Below are 18,595 nucleotides of genomic sequence, written 5' to 3'. Positions count from 1 at the left end.
ATTTCTAAACGGTAATAACAACCATATTGGTCTAATACGCACAAAAAAACCTTAATGACCTAATACGGACAAACTGAAAACGTTCTTACCCTCCCAAGTCATTATCCCAGCTAAAAACTAAAAAGGTCGGGTGATATTGGCAAGGGCAACGATTATGAGTAGGCGGAAAAAAATAAAGGGGGTCAAGTGTTATTATACAAATGAATAGGGGTGTTTATATCAACAACAAAAATAATTAAACTATGTCCTCCGCCGGAATTCATTCCCCCACCGCCACCGGTAAATTTATTCAATGGCGGACTCTGAACATCCGCGTCTCATCCTCCACGACTTTCTCTCCCTTGATCTCTGCAAGGTTCGTCTCCATTCACGACATTCTACCGGCACTCTTGACAAATACTATTTCCCTGTTCATGATTATTAATTTTCAATTAGGGTTTCACATATAAATCCATCGACTTACAGGAGCTTGAATTCATACACAAGAGCTGCAGCACAATCGGGTACAGAGAAAATGTGTTTTCGACTACACTTTCACATCTCATTGCCACCAACTCTCCTCATTTGATTCTTCCCTTTCTCCCCATTCGAGGTAACGGACTCGATTTGTTTTTGTAATTAGTGAAAAACTAGTTGGTAATACCAATAACAGTTATATTGTTTTGGTGAATCACAGAAAAACTCAAAGAGAAAGTGGAAGAATTCTTCGGTTGTGAATATGAGCTGTTCATCGAATTCACTGGTTTGATCAGTTGGTGCAAAGGTGCAAGCATCGGGTGGCATAGCGACGATAACAGACCATATCTCAAGCAACGTGATTATGCGGTACTCAAATTTCATTCTTCAATTGTGCAATTAATGCTCATCATCACTCTAATCGTGATATTCAACTTTTCTTAAGGCAGTATGTTATTTGAATAGTTATGGCGTCGATTTTAATGGTGGTCTCTTTCACTTCCAAGATGGCAACCCTGCAACATTCGTCCCCATGGCTGGTGTAAGTTTATACTTCTGTTACTATATATATTCTTTTCTTCTTCTTCTTCTTCTTATTCTTCTTCTTCTTCTTCTTCTTCTTATGTCGAATGGTTTTCTGCTACTTCTAACTTCATTAGGATGTTCTAATATACACTGCTGACACCCGAAATGTTCATTCTGTTGAAGAGGTATCTTTATAAACTTCATAAACTTCATAAACTGTAAATCACTTTGACAATATTATTTAAAAAGATAGAAAGATTTAATTTTGTTAATTGCAGATTACAAATGGTGAAAGACTGACTCTAACATTATGGTTTACCCGTGATAAATCTCATGATGAAGATATCAAACTCATTTCATCTCTATCTAAACATCCATGCAATTCTTCTGACACCTATTCAAAACCCTACCTTCCATTTCCAGCCTCACAGAACATGTACTGGTTTCCACCTGAAGAATCTTTAAAATACCATTCAGGATTTGATATAAGATGTGGAAGACTACATGTTTTAGGATACCAAATTTGTTGTAAAGATGCAAGGGTAAAATCGTCCCTGGATTTCTCTGACATACTGCTTGAACCTTTACATTTGGTAAAAGGAAATGATTTGTTTGACAAGGAATTCTCCAACATATTACATCTTCTTCAGGTGAAAATGTTTGACTATTATTTAAATATCTGAACACTGTTGTAATATTTTTTTTGTAATATTTGATAGGTGGTTCAGTTTTACCATTGGAAGGGTCCCACAGAGTTGAAGAGATTCAAAATGGAAGCTATGAATGTAGTTCAGGTGTCTATGTCACAACAGGAGGAAATTCGCCTTTTGAAGGTTGAAAGTTTGAAGGATGAAGATTTAGCAGAGGTGATCTTTAATGGTGGTGGGAGTGTGGAGCATGATTGGGTGAGTTTTTGTGATGTGGTTGATTTATGGGAAGCATATACGAGTAATTTATGGGATAATTTGGTTTTTAGACTACCAGATTGGATTGAAAACCAATCTATCTTCTATGAATAATGACTTAGTTACTTGATTAAGTTGTTGTAATACTGAAGACAATGTTTGATTAGAAGTGATGTTAAAATATCATAGCAAGTAAGAAACATAAATCCTACTTAATGATATCAAAATCAAGTTTTTAATAGAAATTAACAGTAATGTAATTTCTTAAAAGTTGAATATAATTTGGGTTGTAAACAAATCGAGCAAACAAGAACAAGGGCCTGTTCATGTTTGTTTTGTTTAAGTTAACTGAACAAATAAATAAACAAATGGTATTTGGCCTAACAAGGCGATGAATAAGTGTGGTTCAACCTTTAGAGTTCAAGTCTTGATACGGATGAAAGATGTAGATTTTGGAGTAGAGTTAGAGGGTGCATGTGTAAGCTATTCTAAAAAAAAACAAGTTTTGTTGTTCATGTTCGTGCTTTTAGCAAAATATCTTGATCATGTTTGTTTGTTTTAGTTTGTTTAAGTTTTAAACAAGGAAAAATAAAAGTTGATTGTCAACAAATACTGTGTCGCTTTTGATATTTTTAAGAAATCTATAAGTTGTAAAACTTAAATCGTTCCTAAATCATTGAACATCCTTGATACATAGTTTAATAAGATGTTTGAGTGAAATGACATGCTTAATTGATATTTAATTGATTAAACTTTATTATTGTGGGATGTCATGTTGACATTTAATGGATATGAAGTTCAATGGTGATTGAACTCTTTAATTGTAAAAATGAAACACTTTCTTAAATTTGTAGAGAGGAAAATTTTGATAAAGTTATATGAAGAGTATAATAATGATTTGACAATGCGTTGTGGATCACTTAGAAACAAATCAATATAGATCAAAATCTCAAAGCATCTTTTGTAGAACCTAGTTATACTTCGAAATAGACTTTGTGCTCACATGAATATATGAACAAAATTTAAAATGAAAAAATAAAGACAAAATTTCATAATTGGTCTCTGTGGTTTGCAAAATATCTCATTTTGAGGACTTTCAAAGAAAACGTCACGTCATCGGTCCTTGTTTTTGTAAAATTACATGAAAAGTCTTTCTGCCATAAAAGTATACTTTTAAGCTGTTAGATTTTAATTAAAAAGATTATTTTACCGTTGTACCAAATTTGCAAAATACTATAAACCTCAAGGACCATTTGTGTAATTTTGAAATATTGAAATTATATATATATATATATATATATATATATATATATATATATATATATATATATATATATATATATATATATATATATAAGTTGTAAATAACGTAAGACATGACTTGACGGCAATGTCAAGCCTCAAGATTTTTCGAGCCTTAACAAGTCACGATGTTTGTAAGGCGTGACTTAAGGCGGAAATTTTCTATATAATTAATATTTTTATAGGTATTTTCAACTATTATTCATTTTTATACACATATGTGAGTTAATGTGGTGTTTTGGCAAAACTTGACAATAGGTTCAAAATGTGAGTTAATGTGGTGTTTTGGCAAAACTTGACAATAGGTTCAAACCTTGGAGCTGTGACGTGCCATAACGAGCTTTTTAGAACATATATATATATATATATATATATATATATATATATATATATATATATATATATATATATATATATATATATAAAGGGAAATGATCAAATGAGAATACCTAAAAGGTTGAGAACGCGAGAACGGTTCTGAACCAATCAATATATAAGAGTATAAAAGTAATTATAGATTTTAATTAAATTAAAATAAAATAAAATTCAATCAAATTACCTTAAAATTAGGACCAGTTACAAAAAAAAAAAAATCGATTTTTTATTTTTCTTATTAATTGAATATAAAAAACATTTTTACCAAAATTTATTTAAATAATGAAAAAAATTCAATTTTTTTCTCCTATTCGATGTTTATTTTCTTCAAAAAAAAAAAAAAAAGAATAAAAATTCAACCCCAAATCAATACATTTATATTCACAAATGATTTTTTTTTTCAAAAAATCTGCCAAGCACAAATGATTACATATCAATTTACAAGTAATCAAATTCCTTTTTTTAATCAACTGAAAATAAAAAGAATACCTATAAGCATACATAAATACACTCATTAACACATGATTACACTGTTATTCACAAATGAATACCTTGCTATTAACAAATGAATACATTGCTATTAACAAATAGTAGCCTGGTATTCACAAATGAACAAATGAATACCTATAATGATAAATAAATACATTCATGAATGAATGAACTGATATTCACAGATGAATACAATGTTATATTCGAGGATTGACTTTAATTCGCACTGAAATTATTGACTCAAAGCCAACCATCTCACAGTCGGTGTTTCAATTGTACTCGGAATCGGGGTTCTTGTCGGCTCAAAATAGGAATGAGATGTTGATTGCCTAACATTCGTAACTATGTGCTCGGAATGAAGGTCTGCTCAGAGTTAATTGGACTTTGGATTCAGAGCTCATGTTGTGTTTCACGAGTAGTTTTGAGTTTGTGTTCATTTATCATGGGCAATTGGGGAAGAAGACTACCGATTTACACACGACGATTAGGTCAAGAGAGGCAGAGAGTAATTATAGGAGTTTATAAAATTAGGGTAATGCTTATTTACTTTAATAGCCTATATAATGATCTTTAATTTAAAAATTAAAATTTAAATGTATTAATAATTAGAAAATTAAATATTAATAATAGCCACACATCTTAAAAATTAGATGGTCCAGATCTGTTATTGCGTTCTCAACATTTTAGGTGTTCTCATTTGATCCTACTCATATATATATATATATATATATATATATATATATATATATATATATATATATATATATATATATATATATATATATATATATATATATATATATATATATATATATATATATTCTTGCAAGAACAGATCTGGACCATCTAATTTTTAAGATGTGTGGCTATTATTAATTGTTAATTTTCTAATTATTAATACATTTAAATTTTAATTTTTAAATTAAAGATCATTATAAAGGCTATTAAAGTAAATACGCATTACTCTAAAGGTACCCAAACTCATAATAATACTTCGTTTTGTTTGATATATTCATTATAATATTGTTAAACTTCAATCCTTAACTTGATTTATATTCAATATTTTAAATTTTCACTATTATGTTCCTCTTACATCACATCTTTTTGGTGAACACTTACTAGGCTATATATATTATTGTTGAAAATGACAATTATGTAAGAGTAAGATAAATATGAAATTTATAAAAATCTTTGAAGTAATTCAATTTATAAGTTGAATTATACGAACATTGGACAATTACAATGTCTATATATGATACAAAACGATGTAGTATGGTGAGTTTGGGTACTTAAGTTTATATACCCTTAAAGATATATTCACTTTTCCATATATATATATATATATATATATATATATATATATATATATATATATATATATATATATATATATACTAGAAAACTTATTTGGGCCGTCATAATCACGACCCTAGTGAATTAATCAATAAGCTATTTTTATGTGATTTTAGGTAAAATACGTTTTTAATGACATTTTGAGTTTTTAGTTCAATTTCTTTTGTTGCTCATAATAATAGAATGGAAGATAACTACTTTATAAGGAATGTTTCATATTACTTATGTAGTAAATAATTATAATTTTTAAAGCATATATTTATACTTTGAACATGTGCACGTATTGTTAAATATCATTGCATGCCATTAGTCTGTTGTGTTAAATACCTAGATTGTACAAATAGGAAGCAATGGTAAAATGGTCATGTATTCATTTGAAATATTACATAGGAAAGAGTTTATTTCTTTTTAAAAGCATGTTTCAGGTGAATGAAATCAAGTTTATTAGTATATTTTCAACACTTCTTAATTGCTTGATTTTAGATGTTATGTGGCAATTCAAATTGAAGGTCTTCCTGTGGCTGTTTAGCCATACATGTAGTATTCAAGACTATAGAGCTTGAGATTAAAGCTTATGGTAGATTTTTTGAATAATGGGATTCACATGAAGGTCTTCCTATATATGTATATATGTAGGTGCTTTTATTTATTCTCGGCCCTCCATATGATTTCTAATTCTTTATACTTTTGGAAATTGTTGTCTCCGACATTGACATGAAGGCAAAACAACTATCACATATAAGGAATGGGAACATGGACCAAAGGTTTGCTATTTCTGCATTTAAACTGATTACTGCAACCAAAATCCATGATAATTACTTAAAGATCTTTTGATGTTAGAAAATTTATATTATCTTTCCTCTATAAGACACGAGAAAATACAAATTGAAAGTTCAAAACAACTTCATCACATAATGTTATTTGTGAGCATTTATTTATTCTCGGCCCTCCATATGATTTCTATTTTATGATGTTAATATAATGGCATTCAATATATTTAAACCACATTCAGTTTCATTTTATTCAAGTGCAACCAACAACTAAGGGATTTTCGAATGTTTGTTTAAACTGATTATTGGTAGGTTTGGCAGAAGCTAATTTTAATTACTAAGGATTATAGAAATACAATTTGGAGAAGCGAGTAAGCATGGAACTTGGTGTAAGATAAATAATTATCGAGATAAATAACTTACATATTTATGTTTAGTGTGGTATTGTGGTAGATGATTTAACCTAATAAATTAAGAAGTTTTTATAGTAGAAATGCAAATACTTTCATGATGAATAATTTTTGTTTAATACTCCTGTTATTCAAAACCCCTTTTAATTCCTTCATAACCAACGAAGCCCACAAAAAGTGAATAACACAAAATTATTGTCCTCTTTTTTTTTTTTTTTTTTTTTTTTTAACATCATTACCCTTCGATTAAACCCTTTTTACATCATTGTTGTTTATTTTTATAAAGTAGAAAGAGAGTTAAATCAGAAGTAGCAGTAGAGAAACCAAAAGCATACATGCAATTTGTAGGAGAGAAAGAATGGGAAGACGTGATATGTATGAAACAAGGAGCAACAAAGCAAAAACAAACCAGGATAGATCTTCTATTGATCATTCACCATTGATTTGAAATCTATACAAAGATTTTTTTTTTCCTAAATCAATTTCATGAGTAAAATTTAGAGCTCGAACCCTAAATTCAAAACTGAGGAAATCAAAAACAAAAAATAAATGGTTATAGCGGTGTATTAAGTTAATATCAATTGATCGTTTCCGCTACAAATAAGAACTAAAAAATAGAACCGATTACCTGAACCAGGAGACTTCGGTGGCTGAATTTGGACGTCCACCGACAACATCAACTATTATGGGGGGAATGTGAGGAGGCAGTGGGGAAATCTAAGGTGGATCCTTCTCAAGAAGAAAGAAAAAGGAGGAGAAGAAAGAGTGGCAAAAAGAAAAACGTGAGAAAGGAAGGAAGAACACGTACTCTCAAACCAAGTTCCGAGTGTTATACAGTTGAGAGATGCCTCCTATATAAGAAAATTTAAATAAAAAAACCCAAAAATATTGTGTGCTAATCCAAAAAAATTTTGTTTCTGTTTTATTTTTTTTTCCCAGAAAATATGAAAAACCCAAAAATATTGTGTGCTAAATTTTTTCCTTTACTTTTGTTTTGTCTTAAAAATAAATTCAGGTGTAGATGAAACTCATGAAGTTTGTGTCGAAGATTTCTGAACCAAGGCTTAATCCGTGATCATCGAAGAATTTTCATTCGAAGGAGCAAGAAATTAAGATTATTCTTTCAAATTCAATCTTTCAACCCCAGAAGCAAGGTGAAGCTGTACTTGAAGATTATGTGATGAATTGTATTGAAGCCCCCTCAACCAGTCTGCTGCTATCTATGAACCTGCTGAAGTGATCTAAAAGATTATTTCTCTCTGATGTTCTCTCTGAAGATTTTCAAGCTGAAAGCGCTATCTTTCAAGAACCAGTACATCAAGCCTCCTTACCCAAGATGCGTTCAGAGTCAAATCTTGAAGAAAAGCTCAAGTGCTCAAGATGAAGTCATTCATTGAAGATTCATCAAGTTCATCTTGAAGTTGTGAAGAATTTAAAGATAAATGCTGAAGCCAAGCTCCCAATGAAGATTAACAAGAAAAGCGAACTACTTGTTAGGGGGAGCTTGTTAGATCAATTAAAAAAAGAAAGCTATAAACCAAGGGGGAGATTGTTGGGTCAAAAATATGGTTTATACTTTACTTTTATAGGAAAATGTATTTTTATGTCTAGAACCGTAAACAACTCAGTGTTTACGGCCATATATGTGTTTACGGTCAGTGTTTACGACTGTAAACCCATTTACGGCCCTTATTTCTCATGTGTGTGTGTGTATATATATATATATATATATATATATATATATATATATATATATATATATATATATATATATATATATATATATATAGGGTGAGGGGTATGAGACATAGAGAGCACATTGAAGAAAGAGAATCTAGATAGAAGAATAGTGTGTGTGAGAGAATCTATTGTAAGGAGCATCAATCATATTATCAATACATCATAGATTCAAGTTATTCTTCTTCTCATTTTCTTCTATTTTGATTTGACATCATCCAATTAATTGAGATTCCGCACCATCAATTGGATCTGATTGATACACAAGCAGATTGGGTACTTACACATTTCATGCTTTTTACTTGGATACTCCATAGTTAATATCATTAGCAACTTTATGTTTATATTTATCATTATCATTTTTCACTTTTGTTTTCTACTTTTGTTTTTTTATAATTTTATTTATTTATTATTCTTCTATTGTTTTTATTTATTTTGATTCAAGTAATGAAAAATCAAAAAACAAAAAACAAAAAACAAAAACTCAAACACCAAATTGTAATATACTATAATACATTCATACATTTTACACCTTTTGGAAGAAGTAAAAAAAAGTTATAAAATTGATGAAAAATAAAACAAAACAATAAAAAATAAAAGTAGGAAAAATTTAAAAAAAAATACAAAAAAATTTAAAAGATACTACGAAAAATTTAAAAAATGAAACAAACAAAAAAAAAAAGATGAAAAGTGTAAAATATATTAATATATTAGAGTATGTTACAATTTTGGTGTTTGAATTTTTGTTTTTTATTTTTCTATTTTTTTATTACTTGAATCAAAATAAATAAAAGTAATAGAAGAATAATATATATCTAAAATTAGAAAAAAAAAACTGGATAACAAAAGGTGAAAAACATAAAATTGCTAACGATATAAACTATGGAGCATCCAAGTAAAAAAAAATGTGAACCCTAACGACAAAAAATTAAAAAAAAAAACATTAACGTTTCGATTCACAAATAAGAAAAATTAAAGAAAAAACAGTTTCGACATGGTTTATCGAATTTAAGTTTATTTACTTGAATTAAAATAAATAAAAACATTAAACAAACAATAAATAACTAAAATTATAAAATAAAAATAGAAAACAAAATATCAAAAAGATAAAAATAAAAAAGTTATCAAATTGTGTAAATTATATATATATATATATATATATATATATATATATATATATATATATATATATATATATATATATATATATATATATATATATATATATATATATATATAAACAAAATTTCAAATTTACAAAATTACATAAAAGGTCCATGAGATTTGTAGTATATTGCAAATTTGGTGCAAGGGTGAAATAGTAATTTTTTTTTTATTAAAATCTAACAGATGAAAAGTTAGATTTAACGTTTGGAGAATCTTGTGGAAAGCAACTTATCGAACTTCTTAACAAATACGGACAAGGAATCCATGGAGAAAGGACCAGAGAGAAGGCGTATGATTCTTTTATGACTCTCGACTCGAACAGAAAGAAACATTTCTTTCCAACAACATCCGCCACTGATTTAATGTAGCCTTTGTTAAACAACTGGAAGTCATGTATTGAACCACTTTCCGCACCTTCATACATATTTCCATCATTTCAAGTAAATATTAGTCAACTTACTAGCTAGGAAACCTATGTTCATGACTCCATCAAGAAATTAACAAATAATCGACTTAAAATCGATCGTTTTGTAGCAAAACCATATGCTTGTAAAATACCAAAGTAAGCATCATATTTGCAAGAAAAAACAGTTATTCATCATGTCTTTCAACTATAGCATCATAAAGCTCAGTTTGCTGTATTATTTATGGTAAAAATCCATGACTTTTCCAAGTATAATGGTATTCTTCTCGGGATTTTATAATATGATCATTTCAAAACCTTATAACAAACACGGTTATTAATTTAATTAGCATAAAAATTGTCATATCATTATCTTGACACTTACCAATCGAACATAAATTTTATACAGTGTTTCTGGCCAATGAAACGTAGAATCTTCCATCATACTCACATTGTAACCCATGTCTCTGAAGTATTTGGCTATGGTAATTCATGAAAGTAACATTAAGTTAATTAGAATCATAAACACCAAATTTGTTACTTTAAGAATTCATTTTACCTATATAAATTGAAGCCTCAGTTTGAAAGTAGCAACAACAACAGGCATGTTAGAAGTGTTCGCCACAAGTGTTGTATGTTTCATCACAGACTCTTCACGCCGCTCAGGTAATGTCATTGTAAATTGAGGAAAGTCCATTCGCACAGTTTGTATAAATAATAATAATTGTCAGCATCAGGTAATGTCATTGTTAAGTGTTATTACTCCCTTTAAAAAGTTGAATGATTTAAAAATTAAGTTTTTTTAGGAAGACAATGATTTTATTATTGACCAACAACAACATTAGTTTGCTTAGGGCCATAAATGCATGGTTAACACAGGGAGTAGCTTGCATCCCATGTCCTACACCTACCATCATCAAATAACCTGTATATTTCATATCCAAAACATATCTCAAATATATTTATTTAATTGATATAAACACAAAAACATTAAAGAAAGATAGATGGACTTATGATAAAAGCTGGAAAACAGAACTATGCCTTGGATAAACATAATGGCAAAAGCAACACCTACATGTCCCTTCAAAATAGAAATAGGCATCCTATCTCCACAATTTATACACATACCTTCCCTACACTTATACCAAAATGAAGATATTCAATTGTATCAGCAACAAATTGCACACCCACAAAGCTTTTAGGGTCTATTGCAACCTGATAATTTAACAAAAAAGAATCTATTAAAAATTGTACTTTTTCAATAAAGATGTTGAAAAGTTATAAAAAATTAAACTTTTAGCCTTCCCACATTGAAAAGATGAACCAAATTATCAAGATGTTGTTGCCACAAGTGAGGGTATTGCACGATCTAAAGTAGCATCAAACATATCGAATATTAAAGACAATGAAAAAGAGACTCCTGGAAACAAGTCATAGAAAATAGAGAACTGTAAGATCCATTCACTATAGAATAAACAAACACATCAGGCTTCATGTGCCTAATAAACCTTAAGAATGCCATGTCAAGGATTGCTCTCCATAACTCTATGAGGAAGATGACAGATTAGGGAAATCAAGAAGTTCAAACCTTTGAGCCCTAGAAATCATACAAGCTATGTGAATGATGGTCACCTTGGAGTAAGAACCCATTGCGTTTCTTTTTCCCTAATTGCCACCTTTCTTAGCTCACACCCAAATGCATAAAAGTTAGGGCATATGTTGCTTCATCTTCTTTGTCGGCTTTGGTGGTGAGATTTGGAGGCGGTGGATGTGGATGAGGGATGTGTAGATGGAGGCATGGATGGAAGGGAGATATTAGAGAACAAAATAAAGAGACAAGAGGGGAGAGAAGAGAGTTGATTTTTTTTTTTACTTTTTTGTTCCCCTCCTCCCTATTTTCCTATTCCGGTGATACCTATGAAATGTTCTCTATTTTATTAAGGTCGTCAGAGAAAGAGAATAAGTGAGCCTGAGGTTATCGATTGGCGACGGATCGATTGTAGAGAGAACATAACGAGTGATTGAGTATTTCAAGTGTTCTGCAAAAAAAGCCCATGAAATTAATACTCCCTGCGATTTTGTGAGAGAAAATGTGCGTTTGAGATAAAATTATAAAACGACATTTGAAGAGGACACACACTTAAGATAAAAGCGCCCTCCGTGTTTGTAATTTATTTTATTAGACACTAATTTTAGGGCACACATAAATGCGTGTTCTCTATCTTTTAAATTTTGCAAATCTGACATTATTTTTAGGGCACACAAGAATGCGTATCATAAATCGGTGCGTGTCATTGTTTGCGCATCATTAAAGAGCTGTTTTCTTGTAGTACTTACAAGGCATGGAGAAATAATAAACAATTTAACACTCCAACTAGCCATATCTGTAATCATGTTAATCTCGGCTTGTAAGAAGCATGGTAAGTGCAATAAACAAAATCATAAAGTGATCTTGTCTCTAAGACCTCAAAATTTTGGTCATGCTTGACAAGATACAATATATGGAGTATATTACACATTTGTTCATGATTAAATGTTACATTTATACATATACAAACTTTATATAAAAGCCTATCATTTATATAAAGTGAGTCTAACACACACACACACACACACACACACACATATATATATATATACATATATCATTTATATAAAACTACATCTTATATAAATAAACTCTAACTAGTTTAAGATATAAGTATAACTTATAAATAATCATACTTTATGATATATTTTATAAGGTCTTGTTTCTCCAATAAATATTATTTCCATAAATAATAAATTCAAAATTAGTAAAACATTATTTCCACAAAATAATAATTTTTCAATTAAATACAAGTGTTGATATATTTATTAATAATTAAATTATACTAATAAATAATCAATTGATGGAAACTTGCTATAAGGTGTGACCCTACAGGATCATATGTTATTAGCAATATCATTTTATAATGACTCTTGGACATACAAAATCTTTCAATCTCCTATTTGTACAAGACTCATCATAGATTGATATAGATAGTGGTGAACGTCTAGTAACATTTCACTGTCCCCAATAACATATGACGAAGAACGCCATTCATCAATGTCCAATTCCCTAAATCTTAAAGCCTCAATTGATGTATTAAGGTATGCTTATTAATCATCCCTTTTTTATAGACATCCTGATGAATATGAGTCTTGGATCACAATCAATCTCATTTATAATATAACTTTGGGTAACGTGAGTTACATGTCTAACTCTTAACACATAAGAGGAACAAATCCTATCTTGACTACATAAGCCTCTTGTTTAGTTCACACTATACTTGAAAACTATCCGTTTAAGGATCAATGTTTGACCATATCAAAGCATAGTAATCCCTATACTTAAGTCTCACCTTGTGTCTCAGGTGTTAAGGATACAAAGATAGTATCTTTTAATCAAATGTCACTCATGACTGCGATCTATGAGTTGATCTTGATACGGGTCCGTTCAGTACTAGTTCTCTGATAATTACCTTTAAAACTCGGTAATAAATACTTGCCTACTTTCAGCTAGTGAGAGTCAACCAATCTAGTTCTTTCATGACATAGAGTCTCTTAGCTTGATTACTCACGAAGTCACAAAGATTTCTTTACCAAAAAATGTCAATTTTTTGAATTAAAAAGAAAACCTCGATCATTCACAAATTAAGTGAAATTTATATATGAATCGAAATATATTTCCATATAGTTTTATAATATTTTAACGTTTTAACTATTCGTAAATTAATTTTGTAAAATCAACAAATGAATTTATTAACATTGTGAATCTGAACTGTATATAACTACTTTTCAGAATTCACAATGTGAATCTGACTTACTATTATTCACATTGTGAATCTAAACTGAAATTTCGTTTTTTTTAAATCAATATGAATTTATGTTTAAAGAGTACAAACAAAATAAATATGAATTTGATATATTTATTAATTCTTTTTGAGAAAAAATAGACCTTAACTTTTCAAAATACAATGACCATGAAGTGAGTTTTTTGAAAAAAAAAAAACAAAAAACTCATTTTTATATATCAATATAAATCTCTATAAAAAGAAGACGAGCGGTATATTAGTTTTTTTTTTTTTTTTTTTTTTGATGAAAAACAAGGCTTAAAAAAATTAAATTAAAAAAAAGTGAGTTTTGTTATAATTCGATGTATGTGTACATTATAAAAATCTATAACTTTTCATTTTGCCGTTGATCGTTTTAAATTCTAACGTTTTGAATTGGTTACTTTGTTAACAATACTTCTTTATTGAACTTTTTTTTTCTCTTTCTTTCTCTCTCTCTCTCTCTATATATATATATATATATATATATATATATATATATATATATATATATATATATATATATATATATATATATATATATATATATATATATTGAAAATTTGGAATTATTCTTCGGATTTCCAAGCTTCTTATTTGATATCCGGAATTTCGGTCTGGAATCGGGATTGAAATTGAAATGTTTTTCTAAGAAAAAATAAAATATTTTTTGGTTGCTAGGAATGATTGATTCCAGACTTATTGATCATTTACACATAAATTATATTTTTCTTAATATTAATTTAAAGTATGGTTAATTTTAATATCCCTATAATCATATCTAAAATCCAAAACAGAATTAATAAATATCTATTACAGATTTAATTGGTCCTTTTTGTTTGATCTATTAACTAAAAACTGATAACTGTTTCATCATTTTCATTTTGCTTTCTTACTAACATCCACATAACCAAACAAATTCAAACCGGAAAATGGAAGTTTAGCAGATCATAAATTAACAAACAATTTTAGTAGCTTACAACGATTTTTGGATCTTCAACGGCGTGGATCATGCATGTCAATCTCACCTCAGTGTTTAAATGTGTTTAAAGGTTCTTCTAAATTTAAATGTGTGATAACTGTTGATTCGTTGATTTAATCTACTTAAGTGTGGTGATTCACAAAGTTTTTTATATCTAACCCAAGATGCATCTGGTGGAGTAAGTGGATCTCTATAATTTTTTTACCCATTTGGCCATTTATACTGACCCTACTCCAAGATTCCAATCCTAATTCTTTTACAATGTCCTCTTGGTCGGATCTTCTGCCGGAAATTCTAAATAAGATCGCCGGAAAGTTCGAATTTTATGAAGATCTCATCAGTTTTCTTTGTGTTTGTAGTTCATGGAGATCTTCTGCCTCCACAACTAAAAAGTTAATACCGCATCTTCCTTCTCGCTTTCCATTGTTGATGCTTGCAGAGTCCAATACCCAAGAAGACGATCATCAAGATTGCTATAAGTTTTTTCTTCTTTCCAGCGGCACTATGCGTAAGATGCAACTACCTGAGGCTCGCTGGCAGCGATGTATATCAACCCATGGGTGGTTGCTGACCACCGGTGAAGAAGAGTTCTCCGCCAAGCTCCTCCATCCACTTTCTCGTACTCAAATCGATCTCCCTGAGCTTTATATGTTCGAGGAACTCTACTTTGATCAGGACGAGTGGATTTACTATGGGCAAAGCATGAGGAAAGTAGTTTTTACGTCATCGAACCCTTTGTTATTGGATCCTGACTTTCGTGTTATTATCATCTGGGGCCAAACTATAGGGTTTTGCAGGCTTGGTGACGTTTCATGGACTCGTATAGCAGGTTGCGATGGACATCTTCTCGACATCACGTATCATAACTTGCGAAAACGGCAATACACAGTGACAACCGTCGGATCAATCTATGAATGTGACATTCTTAGCGGTGGACCAGGTCGTTTAACTTTGAAGCAATTGTCAACATTACCACAACCAGAATTCGATTTTTCGTACCACCAATCAGCGTATCTTCTCGAATGGGGATATGACAGGTTGCTAATGGTAACACGTGAACATCAGTGGTACAAGAAACATGGTGATGAGTTTCTTCGTTATGGACCTTATAGCACTAAGAGGTTTCAATGCTTTGTGTTCAGTTTGGATGATGAAAAGTGGTCGAAACTCCTCAGTTTTGGGAGACAAAGCTGTGTTTTTGGGTTTCAATTCATCATTCGCCATTGATGCAGCTGGTGGCATAAAGCCCGATTGTATCTACTTCACTGACGATCTTTATGAGCCATACCGTGATCTGGCTGATGGAGGTGGAGGGGATGTTGGAGTTTATCATATGTCTGATGGTAGCATCGGAGCCATTATGGATGCACAACAACACTTGTTCCGTGGTCGTCCTCCTTTGTGGCTTCAAACAAGCACCATCCCATGCGATTGAACAAATTTGATTGTCTTACATGGCTTTTAATCTATCTATATATGTGCACTACTACAAAAGGCTTACAACCGGATCATATAAGTGTAACAAAACCCGGTTCCTATATTTAAAACCGTTTTTTATTTTCTGCGGCTACATAATCCGATTTTTATGCATAAACCAATTTCTATTACAAAACCCAATGGACAATGGTCTCTTTAGTGTTTTTAATAATTTTGAATTATTTTTTATTACTTCTAAAAACCAAGCTTCTATAAACCGAGCACCAAGATGCTTATCAAACATGAATTCTCAAAAAACCACACTTTAGTATGGATGAAATATTTTGTAAATGTGTACAATAACACAAGTACACAACCATAATATCAAAAAACCATAATAGGCATCAATCAATAAAAACAATATCAAAGAAAGAACATATATATATATATATATATATAGATAGAGAGAGAGAGAGAGGTAGATTCAAATGTTTTTCACATCTATTGTGTGCTAGAATGCACCAATAGGAATTTAATATTAATTATATGTATATTAAATGTTATCCATATTATAACTTATTTTTATAGAAACTAATTAAATTCGTTATTAATGTCAACAATAATATTATTTCAGAATAAATTCATATGTAGAAGAATAAGAGTATATTGCAGCAGAATAAGAGTCGTTCTTTATATTCCATATAACTTTATTGTATTCTAAGTGATTGAGTTTTGAAACAAAGTACGAACTCATATATAAAAACGTAGATGCAAATTAATTATGAGAGAATGTTGTTGCTGACATTAACGACAAATTTAATTAGTTTTCATAAAAAGAGAATTATATTTATGGATATCATTTAATATATATATATATATATATATATATATATATATATATATATATATATATATATATATATATATATATATATATATATATATATATATATGGAAATCATTTAATATATATAATTATTTAATTTACTAAATTTCTATTGGTACATTGTAGCATACAATAAATGTAAAAAATAAAATAAACTAGCCATATATATATATATATATATATATATATATATATATATATATATATATATATATATATATATATATATATATATATATATATATATATAGGTAGCATGGGGCTTTGAGGGAAGGCAAAGTAGGTAGCTGTTGTACAAGGCTTAATTTTTTTTTATTATATAGTTTTATTTAAAATTAAAAATTATAATAAAGATAAGGGTTTTTTTCTTCTTGTTCATTCTGGACTTTCAAAAATATTTAATTTTTCAGGACCGATCCTGATTAGGAGTTGGGACCATAGATATTTCATGCTTCTAGACTATCAGACTCAATAAAACTATTGGGTATGGGCAACGTCCATTTGAGCGTTATAACACATAAACACCGCCCCCCTTCACGGTTATTGGGCGTTATACGCCTACATGGTGCATTCCGTTACCACCATCACCTTTCATTAACGCCGTTCTTTTTTGTCTTTTTTTCAAAAACGCCGGTATGGGTTGCCCATGTCTAGTAGCCTAATGCACTATATTTGTTCAAATAACATATATTTATAAAACAAAAAATAAAAAAATAATTTTATTTATTTATTTAAAGAACTCACATCCATAGAAACTAAAACTTGCAAACATTACCTAAAACATCGATATGCTGTAGAGTATAGAACTCAATAACACACAATATTTGTTCGAATAACATACATTTAAAAATAAATAAATAAAGAAGACATTTTGTTTAAAGAACTCAGGGCCATAGATTATGCTAACTATTTTATTCTCTATCTAGTCTGGTAGCCCATATAACTTCCACAATTTTAATTTATAACAACTTCATGCCATTAAGAAGACTTTATATTAGTACAAAAAATACATTATTTAGTACATACAATAAATGCCACTAAAAATCCCAAAATGTCATAATAAGTATCACTATAAACATTCCCAAGCCGGTATTGATATTTCGGAAACCTTGTGCAAAATCTAAAGTGAAGCCCCATAAAAAATTTCTTGTAAATATTATTAACTACATTTGTTACTCCTAATTCAAAACATAAAGTTGTTAAAAAACATCTCATAAATACACTACCACAAAATAATATCTTCACTCATTGGTAATCAAATAAAACTGTAAAACTGTTATAAAGAACTTTCAAAAAAAGGAACACATTATTATTTTCTAAACATCGATATTGTAGCATTTTTAGAAGAAATTCATCTATGAGACTTTCATCTATGAGATTTTTTCTTACTTTTTGGTGAGTTTATAAAAATAAAAACATTATCTAAAATTTATAAAGAAAACAGATTTGCATTTTTTTTTGATATAGATATTTTCCTTAAATTGTTGATAAAATTTAAATTTATGATTAGATTTTGATTTTTGTTGATTTTTTTTTTCATAATTAAAATGCATCTAAAATTGGAA

The 18,595-nt window shown here is 29.3% G+C and overlaps 1 protein-coding gene and 1 pseudogene across 2 annotated transcripts; both read left to right on the top strand.

The window, feature by feature from the left end:
- Positions 1-217: 217 nt before the first annotated feature.
- LOC145038370 (2-oxoglutarate (2OG) and Fe(II)-dependent oxygenase superfamily protein) lies at positions 218-2,016 on the top strand. Of its 2 annotated transcripts, none has more exons than XM_078986759.1 (7): positions 218-355; positions 436-592; positions 677-825; positions 902-997; positions 1,116-1,166; positions 1,260-1,631; positions 1,701-2,016. In XM_078986759.1, exons 1-7 carry the CDS (start codon positions 293-295, stop codon positions 1,998-2,000), a joined length of 1,188 nt encoding a protein of 395 aa, XP_078842885.1. In that variant the 5' UTR covers positions 218-292; the 3' UTR covers positions 2,001-2,016. The 2 variants fall into 2 exon arrangements, with proteins under 2 accessions (XP_078842885.1, XP_078842886.1); XM_078986760.1 differs by having other exon boundaries at positions 219-355; positions 466-592.
- A 12,905-nt stretch (positions 2,017-14,921) lies between these two features.
- LOC145039405 (putative F-box protein At5g55150) lies at positions 14,922-16,163 on the top strand (annotated as a pseudogene).
- Positions 16,164-18,595: the final 2,432 nt, after the last annotated feature.

This window comes from Lactuca saligna, chromosome 4 (assembly GCF_052625555.1).
Source record: "Lactuca saligna cultivar CGN05327 chromosome 4, ASM5262555v1, whole genome shotgun sequence".
NCBI lineage: Eukaryota > Viridiplantae > Streptophyta > Magnoliopsida > Asterales > Asteraceae > Lactuca > Lactuca saligna.
The sequence above is the reverse complement of the archived record's forward strand: the minus strand, read 5'-3'. Positions and strand labels throughout refer to the sequence as shown.

Bases quoted from the DNA above. Each gene is read 5' to 3' on its own strand.
- LOC145038370 (XM_078986759.1), top strand. From the start codon at position 293: ATGGCGGACTCTGAACATCCGCGTCTCATCCTCCACGACTTTCTCTCC. The intron at 998-1,115 runs GTAAGTTTATAC...TAACTTCATTAG, and splicing joins CATTCGTCCCCATGGCTGGT to GATGTTCTAATATACACTGC. The intron at 1,632-1,700 runs GTGAAAATGTTT...AATATTTGATAG, and splicing joins ACATATTACATCTTCTTCAG to GTGGTTCAGTTTTACCATTG.